Source organism: Ptiloglossa arizonensis, chromosome 1 (assembly GCF_051014685.1).
Source record: "Ptiloglossa arizonensis isolate GNS036 chromosome 1, iyPtiAriz1_principal, whole genome shotgun sequence".
NCBI classification, from domain to species: domain Eukaryota; kingdom Metazoa; phylum Arthropoda; class Insecta; order Hymenoptera; family Colletidae; genus Ptiloglossa; species Ptiloglossa arizonensis.
The window spans coordinates 11,154,046-11,173,645 of record NC_135048.1 but is presented as its reverse complement, the minus strand read 5'-3'; the positions used below and the strand labels follow the sequence as shown (position 1 = coordinate 11,173,645).

Sequence of the window (19,600 nt, the reverse complement as noted above, 5' to 3'; positions counted from 1 at the left end):
CTTTCAATTCCTCTTGTAAAAGTCTGAAATTTGTTTCTGCGCATTATATTTACTTCTATTCAGTTTCGTGTCACAAAACGGAAGTTTCGAAAAGAACGATTGCTTCCTGTAAGAATTATTCCTAGCTCACCGATGTGAAAAATTCGGAACCTCGATAACGTTAACTTCGAATTACAACCGATTCGAAAATCACTTTCAACGATACAATTTTACGAACGAGTCCAAATAAAATTAAAAGAAAGAATAAAAAAAATTAATTAAAGTCGAACTCGAGCCTTCTCACGGTTTTCGATAAAAAAAAATGTTTCTCTTCGGTAGAGTCTCCATAATTTTCGAAGAAAAACAGTTTGAACGCAAATGGCTATCGAGATCGAGTAAGAGCTTGTTAACGATCCTCGATCGCAAGAAGTTGCACTGAAACGAACGAAGTACAGCCTGGAAGCGGTTTGAAGAGTTCAGCTGCTCCTTCGAATCGCTCGTCGTGGCGTGTTGAGAGACAACGAGTGTCAACGGGCGCGACGAATTAATTCATCATTGGAGCTAACGAAGGGAATAACTAGCTGCATCGGACGAGGTGGACACGTGTAATAATGAGATGTCAGATAGGAGATCGCCGGTTGAAAATCCGTTTCAGCACAGTCCGATTCGCTATTTCACGCAGCCAGCGTGACACGGACAGCTACGCGCGAGCGATGCTCGTCGTTGGTCTCGAGAGTTACCCTTCTATTTGCTCGAAAATGCGCGAACACGTAGAATCGCGATCCGTGAATTGCGAGGAATCGACTCGGACAGGTCGATGACAGGTTACTTGCGAATTTTTCATAACGAAAAAGCATCGAGGAGCTTCGAAATCGAGTTCGAGTGGACGGTGAAGATTTTCTAATTAATGGAGTCGAAGTACTTTCGAACGTTAGCAACGTTCCAGAAGAATATTCGAAGGAACTTGAGAAATTTTACGAGTACGGAGAAATACCAGAGGACCCTCCGGAAGTCTCTTTTCTATCAGAAGGTTCGAGCCTCGTTCTCGCTGTTTATTCATTTTTCAATTAGTTTCGAACAAGTTCGATTAAACGGAAACGCAAATGCGGTTGAAATCTTCATCGAGTTTCACAATATCTTTCGTATTTTGAAAATCCGTACCGGATAGGTGAGTTTTCATGAATATGGAACCGGATCGGAGTTTGAAAGTCTTCGATGACCTAAAACACCGGGGTTTACTTAAAACCTCAATTATGACAGAAATATGCATGAACCGAAACCTCAAACACAAACAAAACGATTTGCTACACGCCGAGTTATAAGTTATGGTAATCAGAATAATTGCATTGTTTTACAAGACATTCATTACTATAATTATTTGTAATTATGAATAATTTAAGCATAAGGAATGATTAATTATGATTTCTACCATCGTTTGGAAGACCGTAACGTTTCGCGTCTTTTCAAATCTTTTGTAACCATCGGTTCGTGCAAGATCTTGAAAACTTTTTAAACATCCTGCTTTCGAATAAACCGAGTCAAGTGCATCATTTCTCGGCGGTGATGGTCAGGCTTGGAAATTTCCTAATTCTTTCCTTCCTTAAAATTACTTTTATACTTGGCTGAATCTTCCGCCATTTTAGAACACCTAAGAACAGCTTCTCAGCAGAATCGAGGTCTGCTCTCTAATATCAATTTTTAGCAGTAAATACACACTGATTTATTTAATTATTCGATTCTTTGATCTCTTTTCTATTCGAAAGCCACATTGAGGAGATTCTAGAGTACAAAAATTAAGTGCTGCATTTTTTAAGCACCACCTAATCTTAAGCCACAGTACGGAATAATTGTAAGACGAAAAATTTCTATCTACAGTCTAGAAGGATTAATACACAATTTTGATTCACGAAATCATATTATAGCTTATTGATAACGCTTTTCGTGAATGCACAAGGAATCAAGTCTCTCAACATCAAGATCCAACAATCAGTAGACTCTTTATACTCGCGTAGTCTACCCGTTGATCTCAATACTTTTAAAAATTAATTAAGAATTCTACCAAACTCAATGCAATATTAGTATCGCACAGCTAGCCACCTCTTCATTGAATATACCTACGAAAAATTAACTACTAACAATTTTTCTTCACTCTATGAATCATCGGGTCGAAATATTCGCGTCTATAATCGAAATAATGTATTATTTTTTTCCAAACTCTGTTGAAACATTAACCAAATCAATCATCACCAACATCCAACAACCGATAGACTCTCTAGCCTCGCCTAGCCAATTAGGCCTTAAACAACAGTAAAATAGTTCTTAAACAAAAGCCTCCATCTTCAACTACAATTTCCCCCAACAAAAGCTACTTTCCAAGTGTTTTCCTAACTCTGTCGAAACACTATCCAAGTCTCTCCTCACAGACATCTAACAACCGAGAGACTTTCTAGCCTAGACTAGCTCACCTAGTCTCAAACGACAGCAAAGAGGCTCTTAAACACAAGTCACCCTCTCCAACTACAATTTCCCCCAACAAAAGCTACTTTCCAAGTATTTTCCAAACTCTGTCGAAACACTAACCAAATCAGTCATCACCAACATCCAACAACCAAGAGACTCTCTAACCTAGACTAGCTCACCTAGTCTCAAACGACAGCAAAGAGGCTCTTAAACACAAGTCACCCTCTCCAACTACAATTTCTCCCAACAAAAGCTACTTTCCAAGTATTTTCCAAACTCTGTTGAAACACTAACCAAATCAGTCATCACCAACACCCAACAACCGAGAGACTCTCTAGCCTAGACTAGCTCACCTAGTCTCAAACGACAGCAAAGAGGCTCTTAAACACAAGTCACCCTCTCCAACTACAATTTCCCCTAACAAAAGCTACTTTCCAAGTCTTTTCGAAACTCTGTCGAAACACTATCCAAGTCTCTTCTCACAAACATCTAACAACCGAGAGACTCTTTAACCTAGACTAGCTCACCTAGTCTCAAACGACAGCAAAGAGGCTCTTAAACACAAGTCACCCTCTCCAACTACAATTTCCCCCAACAAAAGCTACTTTCCAAGTATTTTCCAAACTCTGTTGAAACACTAACCAAATCAGTCATCACCAACATCCAACAACCAAGAGACTCTCTAACCTAGACTAGCTCACCTAGTCTCAAACGACAGCAAAGAGGCTCTTAAACACAAGTCACCCTCTCCAACTACAATTTCCCCCAACAAAAGCTACTTTCCAAGTGTTTTCCAAGCTCTGTCGAAACACTATCCAACAACCGAGAGACTCTTTAGTCCAGTCCAACCCAGCTGGTCTCGAACGACAGTGAAGTGGTTCCAAGATTCGAGGCTCCGTTAAAGATCAATGGTGACTTGATCGACTGACGTCATCGATCGTTAGATACCGCACTGTTCCCGCGAATCACCCCGCGACGAAATCCAGTCGCACCTCGCGCACATGGAACAAAGACCACGCGTCCTGGAAATAGTGGAAACGATATCGCTCCGTGGCGTTGCTCGTTTAGCGCGAGAGATATGCCGGATCGATTGCGTTATCGCCGCCCGAGTCGTGATGTATCGCCGACGCGCGGCCAGGATTTTTCCTCCGACACAGCGCTCGCCGCGTTCTCGATCTTATCGTCTTTCCTGCGTTACTGTAGCCATTGCCCAATAGGACACTGTCTTTTACTCGAGCGACCCTTAGGTAACGGATATCGACCACAGAAACTCGAAAACGACGTTACAGTGACGCTATTGGCGTCAGAGTATTTTCCAAATTCTGATGTTAGATCTACCGCGGAAACGGAGAGTAGGTTCGACGAGATGAATCTTTCGCGATGGAGACCCGTTGGACGTGTTCTATCGATAATGTGAAGATTCACAAGGAGTATAGATTTCGAAGACGTTGATTATTGCATTGTTGGGTGTCTATGCAGATGTTGCGTCTCGCAGAGTTGAGATAGAGAATCGTCTAGTGTTTAGATAAAATTGACAGAGTTTGATAGTTCTTTGTACTGTAGATACGTTGATAGTGTTCCAACGGAATGGTTTTTACTGTAGGAGCATATAATATTGTACGGGAGCAGTCCGAAGCAGTCGAAAGATTGTTCATCATCAGGCAGTCCTCCTATTTATTTTTAAACGAAAGCCAGCAAGCGATTCTGGTTGCTAATTAATCCCCGCACTAACGACCCTTTTCGTTTCACCTTGTTACATGAAATTTATCACGGTTCTCATCAAGAACTCGGCAACTCGTTGAAAAGTTTGCGCACAAAATTGTTTGCAACCCCAGTTTAACCAGCGTGTTCAACTTTAGCCAAAGAAATGCTCCAGGCATTCCTTGCACTTTTTACTTCGTTCTTATCAACTTTGTTGGATGGAAAAGGGAAATGGGGATCTTCAAATAACACAAATGATTTTTATTTGGCATTCGCAATATGTCTACCAAGTTCAACGCAGTGGCCTACTGATCGATCATTCGAGAGCATGAGCAAATTTTTCTTGAAAATCGACCAATAGTTCAGAAATTTAGAAATACTGTACTGCAAAATAGTTATACACAAAATTTAAAAGAATTGCACTATTTTAGTACCGATTAAATTGATTATGTTCAAAGGTGAAAAGAATCGGGTGTCTTTGAGAATAATTTTCATAGATTATTGTAATAGATTAATATTGATTCGGATAAAATTTATCTATGAAATTAAATTCTGCGGTTTTCTATGGGGACTGTTACAAATATATAACATTTTATTTTCCAAAAAATCAATCGAGAATTGGATCATGTAAAATACCTTTGGTATGATGCAACTACTCGAATATATATCTATCTCTTTGTCATCAAAATCTAAATTTCGACCATTTTCTTTCAGTTTTCATGTTCCCAGGTTGTTATATTTACATTTATCATTCAGAAAAGTTTCTTTTCCATCTAATTTCCGAGCAGACTGCTTTATTAGGTAATCACCCTTCATTGAACTATTCGAAAATGTGTCACTAATATTGATAAAAAAAAGATTTTCATATTCTACTAACACACAGAACCCAACTTTTCTAAAAAAAATACACCGAGAATCGTCTAAACCCGATGCGTCCGTATCACGTAACAACTCAACACTCCAACAAAGAGATCCAACAATCGTCAATTTTCTTATGCAACTGTCTCTCATGGTTCGAGTCTCCAGGTTATAATGTTCGCGTTTCTCGTAAAAATAGGCTCATTGTTGGTCTAGTTTCCCGGTGGAGTGCTTCGCCAGGCGAATGATTCTCATCGAACGTTGCTCGGTTAGGCGTAACCCGTAGGATCGGATAGTAACCCTCCATCAAAGAGATCCAACTATCGTCAATTTTCTCGTGCAACTGTCTCTCGTCCTTTGCGTCTCCAGGTTACAATGTTCGCGTTTCTCGCGAAAATAACATCGTTTTTTATCTAGTTCCTCAGCATAGCGCTTTGCTAGGTGATCCTAATCGAACGTTGCTCGGTTGGACGCGATCCGTCGCCACCGATTTCTCGATAAACGGTCGAGCGAAATATTATTGAGAAACAATTAGTTTGATGGTCGCGGTGCACCGACAACAACCTCGAGAGAGAGAGAGACTCGGCGAAAGGTGTAATTAAGCGAGTCTAATTAGCGACTTTTTATCGGCGGTCGGATTAACAATGTCCGTTCAGGGCAATTGGGGGATGCGCGGACGCATCGGTGAATGCGCTTGCGTGCGCGCGAACAAAAGCCGCGCTTTTGCCGGATTTTTCCCGTCGGGTGTGTCGTGCAAGACAGACGAACTGATAGACGTAGTCGCGCGTTCCCGCGAAAAGTGGCCGCGCTTCCGGTTGGACAATGGCAGCGCGCCAGGATAACGAACGTTGTACGCGTTGTTCGCGAGGATTTCGGTGTTTCGTGAAGTTTGCGCCATAAGTCTCGAGGATGCTCGCGATCTTGGAATTTCTCGATTTTCTTCAGACTTCTCCCGTTGGATCGTTGATCGACGAATCAATGCTGGGTCTTTTCGGACCCAGACAGACTTTTGCATCACTAGATTATACTTGTAGTACAACTCGCCTTAGAAGTGGAAAAAAGGACGATAAAATAATAGAATTTTTATTGGAAATATTTATTAGAGAGACTTTTGTGTCGATAAATTATACTTAGAGTACAACTCTTCTTAGGAATGAAAGAAAAACTATGATAAAATAATAGAATTTTTATTGGAAATATTTACTAGAGGGACTTTTGTATCGATCATTATTCTTACAGTACAACTTTTCTTAGAAATTAAAAAAACCTATGATAAAGTAATAGAATTTTTATTGGAAATATTTACTAGAGGGACTTTTGTATCGATCAATCATTCTTACAGAACAATTCTTCTTAGAAATGAAAAAAAACCTATGATAAAATAATAGAATTTTTATTCGAAATATTTATTAGAGAGGCATTTGTATCGTTCAATTTTAACACTAGTACAAGTCTCTTTAGAAATAAAAAAATATACGATAAAATAATAGAATTTTTATTCGAAATATGTGTTAAGGTAACATCAAATGACGCATCCGTTTGGAATCAGGCATTGTTTTTCCTGTGATCGCTTAAACCGATTGTATTGCAAGGGTTAAAGCGCGATACGTGATTTTTATTTTAAAGCGAGTTTCCGTTTGACTATACGCTCAAAGTTTTTGGTTGAAAAATGTGAATTATTCATTTCTACTTGAGGCGTACCAATGAGGTGTGCAATTGAAATGTATTGATCACTGAACTACTTTATTCTACTTAGGTGTATAAACTGGTTCAACGAACCGTTCGAATCTTCTCTAATTAATATCGTTTCGTATAAATTTTTATTTCGATTAACACTCGACGAGTGAAAGTTCGTGGCTGTAGAATGTCGAATTTTTAGTTCTACTTTAGATCGATTTATATTTTATTTCAATCGGTAGTCAACGGAGAGAAGAATTAACTCACGGATGTTATTAATGAATTTTCCTTTAGTTTTTCAAATTTAGCAAGCCGTCGATTTGTGCAGGAAAGAGAGCTTTTGCTTTAATTTTATTTCAATTTACCGCCGACAAAGAGGAAACACGTACCGATGATGGCGGAATTAATGATTTCTCCCTGAACTTTCGTTCGATTTGTCGATCAACGCATTGGAACACAAGTCTACAGATTTAACTCTATTTTAATTGCTGCTTGACACAAAGAAGCGCGAGATTAATGAATTAACATAGAGCCTGGTCTATGTAAAATAATTCACCTTTGAATTTTACACGAATTATCAGCCGGTGCTTACAATCGAGGCATTAATGGATCTTCTTTTAATTGCAGTTTCACTGTTAATTGGTTCGAAGAACGGAGAGCTTACGATGGCGGAATTAACGATTCCTTTTCCAATTTTAATCATTATTTAGCGCGTGGTGATTCGAGCTCATTACCGCACAATTAACGAGTTTCCTTACAATTTTGATTGAATTATTAATGCGCGCGTAGAAACGCGGGCCAATAATCGAAGAATTTACGGTTCCATTCTTGACATTGATTTTATTTCCTCGCTCCATCGACGATTCCAAATTAACATTTCGAGGAACGATCTTATAAATTCTTAAGAACGAACGCCAACGGATGTACAAAGAATATTATTTGTGTTAAATTCGTTCTGGACTGGAATCCTTAAACCTCGAATTGCCAGGTCCGCCATTTCTGAACTGGCATGGAGGAAAACGACGCTTTGGTCACGACAAATGCTGCATCAAGTTTGAACATTGAAAAATACTACGTTACACTGCCATTAGATTTGCAAGAAAACGAAAATGATTGTCGAATTTAGTATTTACAAGTGTTTGAACGGTCAACAGACAAGCGATTTGACTGATTCTACGTGAAATTCATTTTTCTAGTAACTTGATACGAAACAAAAGGTATTTTATCGTAGTTGAACACTATTCCGTGCGTGAACATTGAAAAATTGATATTTTTCTTGCAAAGTTCGTACCTGTACATTATCGTCTTCGCAAAAGAATCAAAATAGTCATCTATTTTGACACGTGTAAGTGCCTGGAAGTCGCCACGTAATCGATAAATAAATGATTCCACTCGTTCTTCGTAAAATTCAATCTATCGCTCTATCAAGAATTTTAGTCGCGTTCAATTCGTTGTAAACTAAGATTCTCAGTCAATAAGAGTAACGCTGCACACCAATTTATCATCGCTAAATGCCTGCAAGTCGCTAGCCGATCGGTAGATAAATCATCCTCAATAATTTCCAAGGAAAACTCAACTCGACAGTGAATTAAGAACTTGAGCAACGTGTTCTGTCATCTCGAACTAGGATTCTAGAACTCTAATCAAGAATTTTCATCTCGGTGGTGAGCAAGGTGAAAGGTACCCGCTCGACCCGCGATGCACTTCAAAGTTTCGACGCAGAAAACGTCGCTAGATAGCCTAAAATTGTAATTCAACGTCATCGATCGTCCGAGTCGCTAACCAACGTCTAGATAAATCATCGATTCCCACATTTGAAATCCAACGGTGCACCAAGAGATTCGTTACATCTTACTTAAGATCTACAAATTTTGAGAAAAGGTTTCCACTCGACTACGAGAAAGAAGATCGCCAATCGCTCTGTCAGGTATCAGCAATGTTCCACAGTTTCAGCGACCAGTTTACAAGTTGCTAACTAACCGAGAGATAAATCATCAATCCCCCGTAAAATTGGATCCAGCGATAAAAGATTTGCGAATGTTCGCTCCGAACTTGTACCCTAAAATTCTGAGAAGCTATTCATAGCTAGTTGGGAAAAAAATAATGATCGTTGATCACGCCCAGTCAAATTTCACCCGAGTTCCAGTTTCTACCCTCGGAGCCCTAAAACTGTACCTCGACGCCGTGAACCGTCCACGGGACGCTAACTAGCCACCGGATAAATCATTCCAGCGATTCACCATAAAATGCAATCGACGCACGGAGCGATCGAGGCACAGCAACGGGGCATCTAACAACGTCGTTGTGAAAGATTGACAGGCGACCGGTCGGCCAAGTGAAAACACAAGCTCCGCAACGTTAACAAACCGATCCAACGGTAACGTCGATTCGGGAAATAAATGTATCTTGCCATCGGAGCGGATGAATAAGCGATGAAACGTTTCTCTCACGTGCTGGGTGTAGATCTTCCTGACCCCATCGTTGGAAACGTCATCGCGAGCCGCCGCGTCAGAACACACGGAGACTTTCTAGCAACGATATGTATCCGGCGCTCGCGAAAACCGGAGAAAGTGAACGCGCACGCGAAACGATCGCCGCTAAAACGGCCGTTACCGCCGAAATAAGCATCAGAACACGGATATCGGTTTGCGCAAACACGCAACAAGTTCACCGCTGTCGCTCGTAAAACAGACCCGTGGATACAGTAATTAAATGCCGGACGATTTTTCTCACCGTGGAAAGCTCTATTTCGCCGCGAGTCAACCGAGAGAACCGAAGAATTCCTGATCGGAGAACTTGCCGTAACGGTTATCGAGCTGGCTAAGGCTAGAGATCCCCGGTCACCGATGTTTCTAACGTAACAGAGACTTCTGAACTCTCCCGGATAACTCTCGCGTGGAAATAGATATTTTGAGTTGAAACTTTTGGAAAATATTCGAGTGTTTTGAAAAATCTCCGAGCGTTCGATCTTGGATGTTTCTAGCGCAAGAGAGACTTTTGAAGTCTTTTGGATAACTCTCGCGCGGAAATAGATGTTTTGAATTGGAACTTCTGGAAAATATTCGAGTGTTTTGAAAAATCTCCGAGCGTTCCATCTTGGATGTTTCTAGCGCAAGAGAGACTTTTGAAGTCTCTTGGATAACTCTCGCGCGAAAATAGACGTTTCGAGTTGAAACTTTTGGAAAATATTCGAGTGTTTTGAAAAATTTCCGAGCGTTCCATCTTGGATGTTTCATCGTGGATGTTTCTAGCGCAAGAGAGACTTTTGAAGTCTCCTGAACAACTCTCGCGCGGAAATAGACGTTTCGAGTTGAAGCTTTTGGAAAATATTCGAGTGTTTTGAAAAATCTCCGAGCGTTCGATCTTGGATGTTTCATCGTGGATGTTTCTAGCGCAAGAGAGACTTTTGAAGTCTCCTGAACAACTCTCGCGTGGAAATAGACGTTTCGAGTTGAAACTTCTGAAAAATATGCGTTTTGAAAAATTTCCAAGCGCTCGATCTTGGATCATGGATCGTAAATCTTGGATCACGAGTCTTCGTGGATTTTGTATCGATAACCTTTTCGAGACTAGAGAACGAATCGTCGGAATTTCAATTTGCTTACTCGATGACATAGATTTTTCGAGTTTTCGAACCGATGCGAAACAAACTGTGAACTCGCTAGAAGTCTGTTGCTGAAATATAGATCCGGGCACTTTGAAAACACGTTTCGGTTGTTTTCTCGGTCGAGAAGGTTTTATTTTTCGAATCTACTAGGTCCAAATAGTGGAAACTCGGTATTTCAAGGAAATAGCGACGTTGTTAGCGCAACAGAAGTTCCCCTACACTTTGGTAACTCTATTCCGGGTGTTTGCAACCCGAGTAGCAAGTTTTTGAACATTTCCAAGAACTCTGCGGAAGTTTCAGAACCTCGTCTTCGATCACAGTCGCGAGCTCGCGTTTTTGCGCGACGCCTTCCGTCAGCGTTGAAACGAGTTTTTCAATTTCGACTCGGAGCGGCTTGTTTACCCGCTTCTTGCAATAACGTATACGCGAGTGCTTTCGAAAACACTCCTGTCAATGAGAATTCCCGTTTCTTCCGACGATTCCAGTTAACCTGCAACTCGAATCCCGAACCGAACACTAGCGGACGCGAGTTTACGTTCGTTCCGAGCTTGCAGCTGTGATCTCTGCTCACTGGACATCCCGAATCACAGGTTTCATTGAAGTTTTGCGAGTCCACTCGGCGTAACACGCGACACAACTGGTTAAGGACTACGTTCGCGAGCGAAACAGGATATTTATCTGATCTTATGGCTCCACCGTGGATGATAATTCGTGTTCTCTGGCAGTTTTTGGACTTCCTTATCAACGCGAAACCTGTTCCACTCGGTAAAAAGAGCTGGGTAACTGAACGTTCCCGATTCTTTTTTGTAACCCAGGTTGTCCCGTGACATTACCCTGTACACTAGAATTCGCCTAGCTCCGCGAGTCTACTTCTTATTACGAACGATAACTCATCTTTCCATGACCTTATCTCTACTGTCTAACATGCTTCCGGTCTTGGGAAGACGCCGAACCGAGTAGTTTCTCCGGTTTGAATTAGAAAGAAAAATCTAAACCCTCTAATGGATCAATCGTGGACCTATCGCTACTAATTGGAACGTTAAAATCCTAACGAGACTCTGTGTTTCGTTACACGCTGTTAGAAACTCTGTCCGGCGACAACTGAACATGCATTGAACGAAATTCTATCACGGACGGAACATGTGTTTCGCACTACATGGAACGAGACGTTAACCTGACACCTCTCCCACACGTCAAACCCTAAATTTCACCTATCGCGAGACTACCCGGACATTTCGAGCACTGTTTGTCGTCCGAACACTTTGTACCGTAAACTTCGCACACTAATCTTACTCGTCCTCTCGTCCACACTTTTCACCGTGGCTGTGTTCCCTCGAGAGGGTACGTTTCGCTAAATTTCAGTCTCTACGTGAACGTAACTTGTTTCTAGATCCTCTTTCTATCGTCCGCGAGCGGAACTTGGAAAGCTACTACGTGTCCGCGTGTACATCCGGTAAACGGATCACCGTTCTTCGATACACTTGGCCGTAAACTCAGTCCACTGACGAACCAACGATCCTAATCGTTCCCGTAGTCACTGATCCCTAAACCGCGACGACACGACACTCGGAGGATCGGTGTCCCCAGGACTATCAAAAGAACACGGTTCGCTCACCTGGTGGCGTGATGCCGTGGGGGTTCAGATGCGGATGATGGTGCGCACTACTGAGGATCCCTTTTCCTTGTAGATGATGCGCCGTCGGGCCGGGCGAGCTGGTCGCCGGCAAGTGGGCCGCCGGATTGTAGAATCCGGCCGCTGCCAGGGTGGCAGCGCTGAAGTAGCTAGCCACGACTACCGCCGAGGATGGATGCGACAATTCCCTCTGGCTGGGCAACGGTGGCGGTGTTTCCGGTGCGGCTGCTGGACTACCGGGTCCTCCCGGTGGCGGTGATGCGCTACCTTGGGACGACGAGCCGCCCAAAATCGGCGGATGAGTGTTGGCCGCGGTCAACAACGAGGAGACGCTGAAGTCCGTCGGTCTTGGGGCGGCTGGAGCCGGCAGGTGGCCACCGGATATGTGTCCGTTGGGGTTGCTGGACGGTGTCCCAGCGATCGACGTTGGGAAGGGCGAGTGCTGATTCAGAGCCGTCGCTGACGCGGGGTACGCCATCCCAGGCCCCCCCGCCTCGGCCCTCGGCCCCGTCTTCGCACCCTCGACCACGTTAGCCTCCAATTCTCGTCTACGCTGTTGACCTTCTATGTCCTTCGCGGAGGAGTCCACCTCCTCCTCCACCACCTCCTCGACCCGTGATCGCTGCTGCAGCGCGGAGGGTTGCGGAGTGCTGGCGCAGTGGGTACCCCTGCACGCTGTGTCTTGTTCGAATCTCATCGAGACGGGCGAGTGTGCCGAGTCGCGCGAGATTCCTCTTCGAGTGACTCAAACCGAGGGACTCTGTACCTAAACTCACTGTCTGTCCACTGATCGCGACACCTCTCGGCTACGTTCGCGTCTCTCGAGTCAACTTGGATCTCTATCACTGGCTAGCTGCTGACCGTCCACCTATTAACTGTTCGGTTGGTTTTCGGACATGTTTGGGAAGCGTCAGTTCACTGGCCGCTCAGGAGCGGATCCCGCGGTCCTCGTTGCGTTCTCGTCGCTCCCTCTGGGATCTCTCGATCGCCTCGAGCACCGTCGTGAGCCGTCCGGTCGACATCGTACGCTCGCGACGGTCTGTCCACGTTCACCTTGAACAGCACTCGCTTTATCTATTTATCTATTTATTATATCTGGCTACGATTGAACTCGTAAACACCCCGGTCAACCAGCACCGTAAGCACACTTATTCATTCAACTGTGACACACTTGGCAGCCGGTGGATATCTTTCGTGACGAGCCGGAGTCCACTGGCCGCGTCCAGAAGCACTGTCGCGACGGAGATTAGTATCCTGCGGTTCACTGTTCACTGACCACTGTGTCCCACCGGTCCGCAGGAAGTTCCTCGCACGCTGATCACCTCACTGCTGATCCCGGTTACGTTGGCGCGACGCGAGCAACGCGACGACGCGGGTTAGAGCGGCTGGTGAGCAAGGGCGCACCGGGTGGAGCGGCGTCCGACGGCCGGACGACGCCGAGGACAGTTCAGCCGCGTATAGCCGCACGCGAGAACCAGACGACAAAAAGGCAAGAGAGAGGGCTCTACGGCTCGGCTCCGCAGCGAACCTCGGCTGGAGAGCGGACGAAAGGTGTTACTTGGGTGGCGCCGCGATGGTCACTGAGCAGCGCTAGGATTGACACCTCCTCTGGGGGCTCACCCCCACACCTCCCGCGGAGGTGTTGGTGTGCTAAAGTCCTCGTCCGGATTCAGGGCGTGTGTACGCGCGGCTACGTGTACGCGGACGGTCGCGTGTGCGTGTATACAGACGAGCGGAGTGTGCCTGCGCCGCCGAACGGACGCGGGAGGCGTGAATGCTGGAGGGCAGCGACGCGAAGACTGAGACGGTGCAGGGGCTCCTCCTCCCTTCCCCTACGACCCCGTCTGCCGCGCGCGGTGGGAGAACTCGCCGGCCGAGCCGATCGCCGTTGTGCGCGCGACGGAGAAGGGAATACGACTCGCCGGACGTACGACGAGCGCGGACGTAGCTGTCTACTGGCGCCCTTCCACGAACTCCAGCGGGCGATAATGAGCGCTCGTAGCCCGGATTGGCGTTCCGGCGCCAATCCGAGGCGCGTTGCTCTCGACGCCTTTTCTGACGTTCTGCGTCCCTCTCGCGCACTCTGCGCCTCTACCGGCCGTCTCTCTTATCCCCACCATGCACCGAGCTCTGCACGACGCTTCGAACGTTCTTCCCTCGTTCTCTCTCTCTGCCGCTACTCCCCACCACGATGCGCGTAAGGGTGTTAACCGCGAGTACGCCCATTAACACCACCCTCCCCGCGATCGGTGGCTCGTAGGCGGGGGTTACGTCGGGAGGGGGAAACGCCGATCGACGTTGCTCAAAGCTTCGCTGTGAGAACGTTGGCGATTGACACGTTGGATTTTTACCGATCGGAACGACAACGGATCTCCCTTTTACAGGCCACGGGGTATTTGGCATCGAGGTGTCGAATAAAGAGAATAATTTAGTAATCTTCTCGGAGCCATTTCGAAAGTTCCCGGTCGAATTTCGGTGCACTTTTGTACCGCGAAATATCCGATTTTTATACTTCGAGTTGAAAACGAAAGTAATTTTGCGCTCGATACAGTTCACGCGTTTCGATATCTATGGAACGAAAAATTACTTTTTTCTTTGACAAGATTCGAGTGGATACTACTGTCCGGAAGCGGCACGAGATTACTCGTCTGTTTCGTGTATCGGTAGAAAATTCAATTCTCGTAGTTTCAGTTTTTCCGAATTATTTAGAGCGACACGAGGGTGCACGTATTCCCGGTCTCGCAAACAGATTTAAATCTTCTTGAACTTGAGACTCGTCGAACTTCTCGCAATAACGAAGATTCACGGCAGTTCTATTCGCATTCGGCCAGATGGGGAATCCGCGTTCGTCAAGCGTTGCCAACATTTCAGGATGTCTTGACGGCCCGTTTTCTCCATTAATCCGGAACGGCACTTCATCAGTCATAATTCAAGCCGATTGGCCGTGTCGAGAGCCGTCCGAGTTTTCCGCGAAAAGCCGAGTGAGAAATTTTCGCGAGCTGTGCCAAAATTCGCGCTAGCTAGCGTCACCAGCGTCACCCCTCCTCTGCTCGTCCCCCTCCCCCTTCCTTACGATGGTCGCGAAAATTGACTTGCGCCGTGCGCCGCGGGACCGACGACGAAGGAGAAACCGCCCGCCCCGCCCATTTCGCTCCCACTTGGTGCGCGACTCCCCGCCGTGCACGGTCACGTGACCGCCCCCCACCGCGGATCCCGCGTCAGTCTCGCGCGTCCCTTCGGCACCTTCCCCTGCCAGCTCGCGGTTCCGCCCCCCACCGCCACGAGAGAAACCTCACGGTTTCTCGCTCGGTCGTCGTGTGGCCCCCTCGTCCTTCGCGCCGTCGAGTGTCAGCGAGACGCCCAGCGCGTCACAGTGTTGCCAAATCCGCGAGAGCTTTTCCACCGGGGCACCGTGATTTCCAAAAACACTTTCTGCGAAAGCCAGCTCGGAAATCGACGATCCTTCTTTCCATTGGTCAGCCGCGCGTTTCGACGATCTTAGTAACTTTTTTGTGGGATTTTCGGTCGAAAATTTTATCGTTGAATCTTGTTTTATAAATTCCACGATCTGGGAGAGAGTTCCGGGACAGTGTTTCGGTGTTAGGTTTCCCTCCTGGAATACGTTGTCTTATTTTTCCAGGAGAAACGAAACGATAAAATTTTATCGGAAACTTTAGCGACCGTAGTCTTTTTAACGAATAAATCAACAATTGAGAGCAATGATTTTGGAGAGCCGTATTTTCTGGCGAGACGAACGTACCTCTAAATTTTTAATACGAAACTTCAGGAGCACAATCATGCTTCCAATAAATTACACAATATTTATAACACAAGACATTTATCGTGTCAGCAGTAATGACACATTTGGAAATCATTTTTTTTTTATATTTTTGATTCATAAAATTGGAGTAAATTTTAGAAACGTTTTTTTCTTTGTTTAGCAGTTTAAGAATTATACTTACTCGCGATAAGGTCAGTCGGGCTTATATACACCGAGATCTAATGTAGTCTTTATGCTCTGCAAACTTACTCGTTGAGCTTCGATCGACAAACAACGCAATACGATTCTCGACTTTGATTTCCAGAGTTTACGTTAGGAATACTTTAAGTACTGTAACAGTACTTAACATCGATTTTATTCCCTCCTTGGAAATCCTTTCGCTCATTGCTTCCCTTCAACGACAACGGAACAAATCGATAAATGAAATTCTCCAGCTTCGAAGTAGCTCTTCAATTGAATTTCCCTTCAGAATCTGTAACGTTCATCGAGTTTTCAATGACGCTCGGCGCTGTTAGCGAGCATGTCTTGCAAGTAACCAATTTTTTCCGCTGAATCTTGCAACCCGTCTTAGACAAATTTACTTCGACGTCTGCATTGTTCCATCGACCCCATTACCCGCGAAAAATATTACCATTCAACAAGTTTTAATCGAGGTTACCTTCCCCTGATTCAATCATAGAAAATCGCCCGAATCGATGAACAACCTTCCTGAAATTTGACGAATGACTCTCGAGACTTTTACGTCGATTTTCCACGACTCTCAGAGCGTGCTGAATTAACCAATCGATTACCAAATTCTTCTCTCGAAGTTTCTATATATCGTATACAAAATTACTTTATCAATTAAAAAAGAAAAAATACTTATTTCTTAAAGATGAAATTTTTTCCAAAGTTACGACGTCTCCTATAAATTTGACAATTCTACAAACACTTTCTCAATTGACTAAACAATCACAATAACGTAAGATAGAAACAGTTTTATTATAAAAGATCTAGGAATATTCCATACTGGGTCGATCGAATCGTTTATCGCCATACTTTTAAACAAATCTTTTACAACTAAATTAATAAAAGTCTGGGAACATCCCAAACCAGGAAAATCAAGTTATTTACTGCCGAGTATAATTATTTTTTCATTTGTTTGAAAAGTTTCTTTGTATTACAAAGAAAATGATGGAAATATTACACTGCCCTTTATCGAGATCTCGTGTCCTTAAAAATGGTACGATATCGAAGTAAATTTCAATATCGTTGAAAAGAATTTCCGAATGCCCTTTAAACGAACTAATGATATCTGGTAACCGTGTAACTCGGTCGACGGTACGCGTCGCGCGTCAGGATGCAACGATTTCGACGCCAAACGAGGTAATCCCGCGATGTGAACTCGCGCGATTAGCCGCGATTAACAAGCCTTAACGTTTGGCTGACTATCGTGCCTCTCAAAGACATGCCTCGAAGTAATACAGTTTCGATACTCGGCTAGAAACACTCGTTGCGGCCGCAACAGAACCCGGATGCCCTGGTGTAAATAGAGACGACCACAGTCGCGATCAATCCGACCAGCTTTCCACATTTCGAGGATCGACGGCGTTTATAGTCACGAATACTGCACTATTCACACCGCCATGCTTTCGTGGTTCGAGTGGATAACACTTTGGAAGCTGGGTGCGGTTCTCGTGAAAATCTCAGAAATTCATTTTTTTTTTCATTTTTCTGAACAAATTTCGGAAATTTCTCAGAAAATGAATTTTTTATCCTTGTTACGTATTGCGAGTGTCGTGACACTACTGTGAAATAATTGATGCTGTGATGAATTTTTGAAACTCGCACTGAAGACGGATCACGAGATATCTCGTGTTACGAGGGAAGGTGTAGTTTGAGTGCAAAATTTGATCATCGATACGAAATGATTTGGGAGTGGAATTTCACGAAAATGTAGAGCGAAAGAGTAGCAATCAGCAATTATTGGAAACTGTATCAGCAGGAGAAGAATTCGTTCGATAGAAACGTGCATTCCATGGGATCCTAAATTTGGCGCCAAATTTTATCGCAGTACCGAATTCCGGATTCTTGTGATCATAGGTTTGGCGTCAAAACTTCTATGGAAATAGTCGTGGTTTTGATTTGAATTATGGTTTATACCATGCCAGGAGATAGTGACTGGTATAATCACGACTCAGAAAGGAAATTACAACCTCGAGGCATCGCTCGTACTCGGATTGTTCTTATACTCTCATCCTTCGATAACTGGATGTCGGTATAAATACTTAAATTTATTGTACAAAGCTAGCATCGAATATAGAGGGTTAGCCGCAATAACGATTAATACCTCGGAAACTAAAACAGTGAGGGAATAAATCATCGGATAGAAACGGAAGAAACCAATACATCGTAAGATACTTGGACAACTTTTTTCGTGTCTTTCATTGTAGTGTCTCGTTCGGTATTAATTATTCTTTTAGCTGTTCCTCGCACGTGTGACTACAAAAAAACGTAATTAATCGACCTAGCGGAAAAAAAAATCTAATTTCGTTCGAACGATGATCGGTGACCTTGAAATCGCAAAAGGAAATAACCACGCAGTACATCTTTCCCTCTGTCGCTGTATTCGCTTCTTGGAAAAACGTAACTTTACCCGAATTAATTTTCTTCCACCTCGATGCTTAAAAGAGTTACCTAAATGTTTCCATTCAAACGATCGATCCTGTATATTTGTTTCACAGGTAGGTAAAAAATTGATTAAACCGTGTTTTACGTATCTATGCTCCCCTTTCTCGGTTCCTCGGAACGATCTTGTCGAAAAGTCGAGTTCGAGATAACCACGACCTTGACTTCTATCTTTCGTTGCTCTTGAATACTGATTCGAAATTCGTGTCCGAGGCTCGAGTCAGCCAGCGTCTGTTTCGCAACATGGTTCGTCGGAGTACGTTCGTCGGTTATCATTATTATTACTACAATTGCTGCGAATTGCCCCCCATGTGTGCATATTAATGTGTATTGTCAGCTGTCGTGTGTCTGTTAGACAGCCACGAGCGAAAACAAACGAGAATTGCTTCTGAGGCAGCGAGGACAGTACGTACATAAGTATATACTTGTCGTTCTACCGGGTACGTTGGCATCACTTATTGAAAAAAGTCTTGACATATTCTAATACACCTGGGGTTTTGATGGATCAATAACGAACACAGGAGCGAGATTACGTAGCGTGGTATAATTTGCCACGTTGGTGACAGGCTCTATAGATCCTGGCGATCCTTTTTACCAACGTGTTATCCTTGCCCCGATGTAAATTATTTCTCGGTAAAGACCGTGTTCATTACACGGGTACCGTTTCGAATAATTGTTTTCCCGTAGACGAGATTACTGGTATTAGGGAAACGCTCCGGAAAGGAAAAGTAACGCGTTGGAAGTTTTCCTTCGTTCCGTAGGGAAGAACGATACACCTTGCGCGATGATACTTGATACGCAGGATGAAAGGTTCTCATCTCCGTGTTCCTTTTTGATCGTGTAACACTTAGGATCGGCTCCGGTACACCCAGCCGCGGCGTACTTTGGAATTCCGGGAATTACTCTTCAAATAGTTGCAAACTTCTCTGCAAGAGTAGCAACAAGCTGCGGCACTCGACTGTATATTGCTCTCTTAAGCCGTTTACACGCTCGGGAAAGAGCATCGCGATGCGATCTCGACTTGCAACCTCAAAAACGTAACGCGGAACGGAATTCTATTCGCCAAATGTCTGTCGTAACGTTGTTTCGTCCTCGAACGACGAGCAACGCCAGCGGCGTGTACCGTGTTGTAACTTCTGTAAAAGCACGCGTGTGGCTTTACGTATCGTTTAACGAGGAAACGTTTTCGCGAATCTATACTCGACTGCACTCGTTTACCTGGACACGATACTCGTAC

General features: G+C 44.3%; 1 protein-coding gene across 3 annotated transcripts in view; it reads right to left on the bottom strand.

Moving 5' to 3' along the window:
* Positions 1–13,567, bottom strand: part of Bi (T-box transcription factor bifid) — a 179,462-nt gene extending 165,895 nt beyond the window's left edge. For all 3 annotated transcript variants that reach the window (XM_076316890.1, XM_076316897.1, XM_076316905.1), the window contains exon 1: positions 11,898–13,567. In XM_076316890.1, coding sequence (XP_076173005.1) covers positions 11,898–12,612 — 715 coding nt within the window. In that variant the 5' untranslated portion in view covers positions 12,613–13,567. The remainder of the gene's footprint in view (positions 1–11,897) is intronic.
* Positions 13,568–19,600: the final 6,033 nt, after the last annotated feature.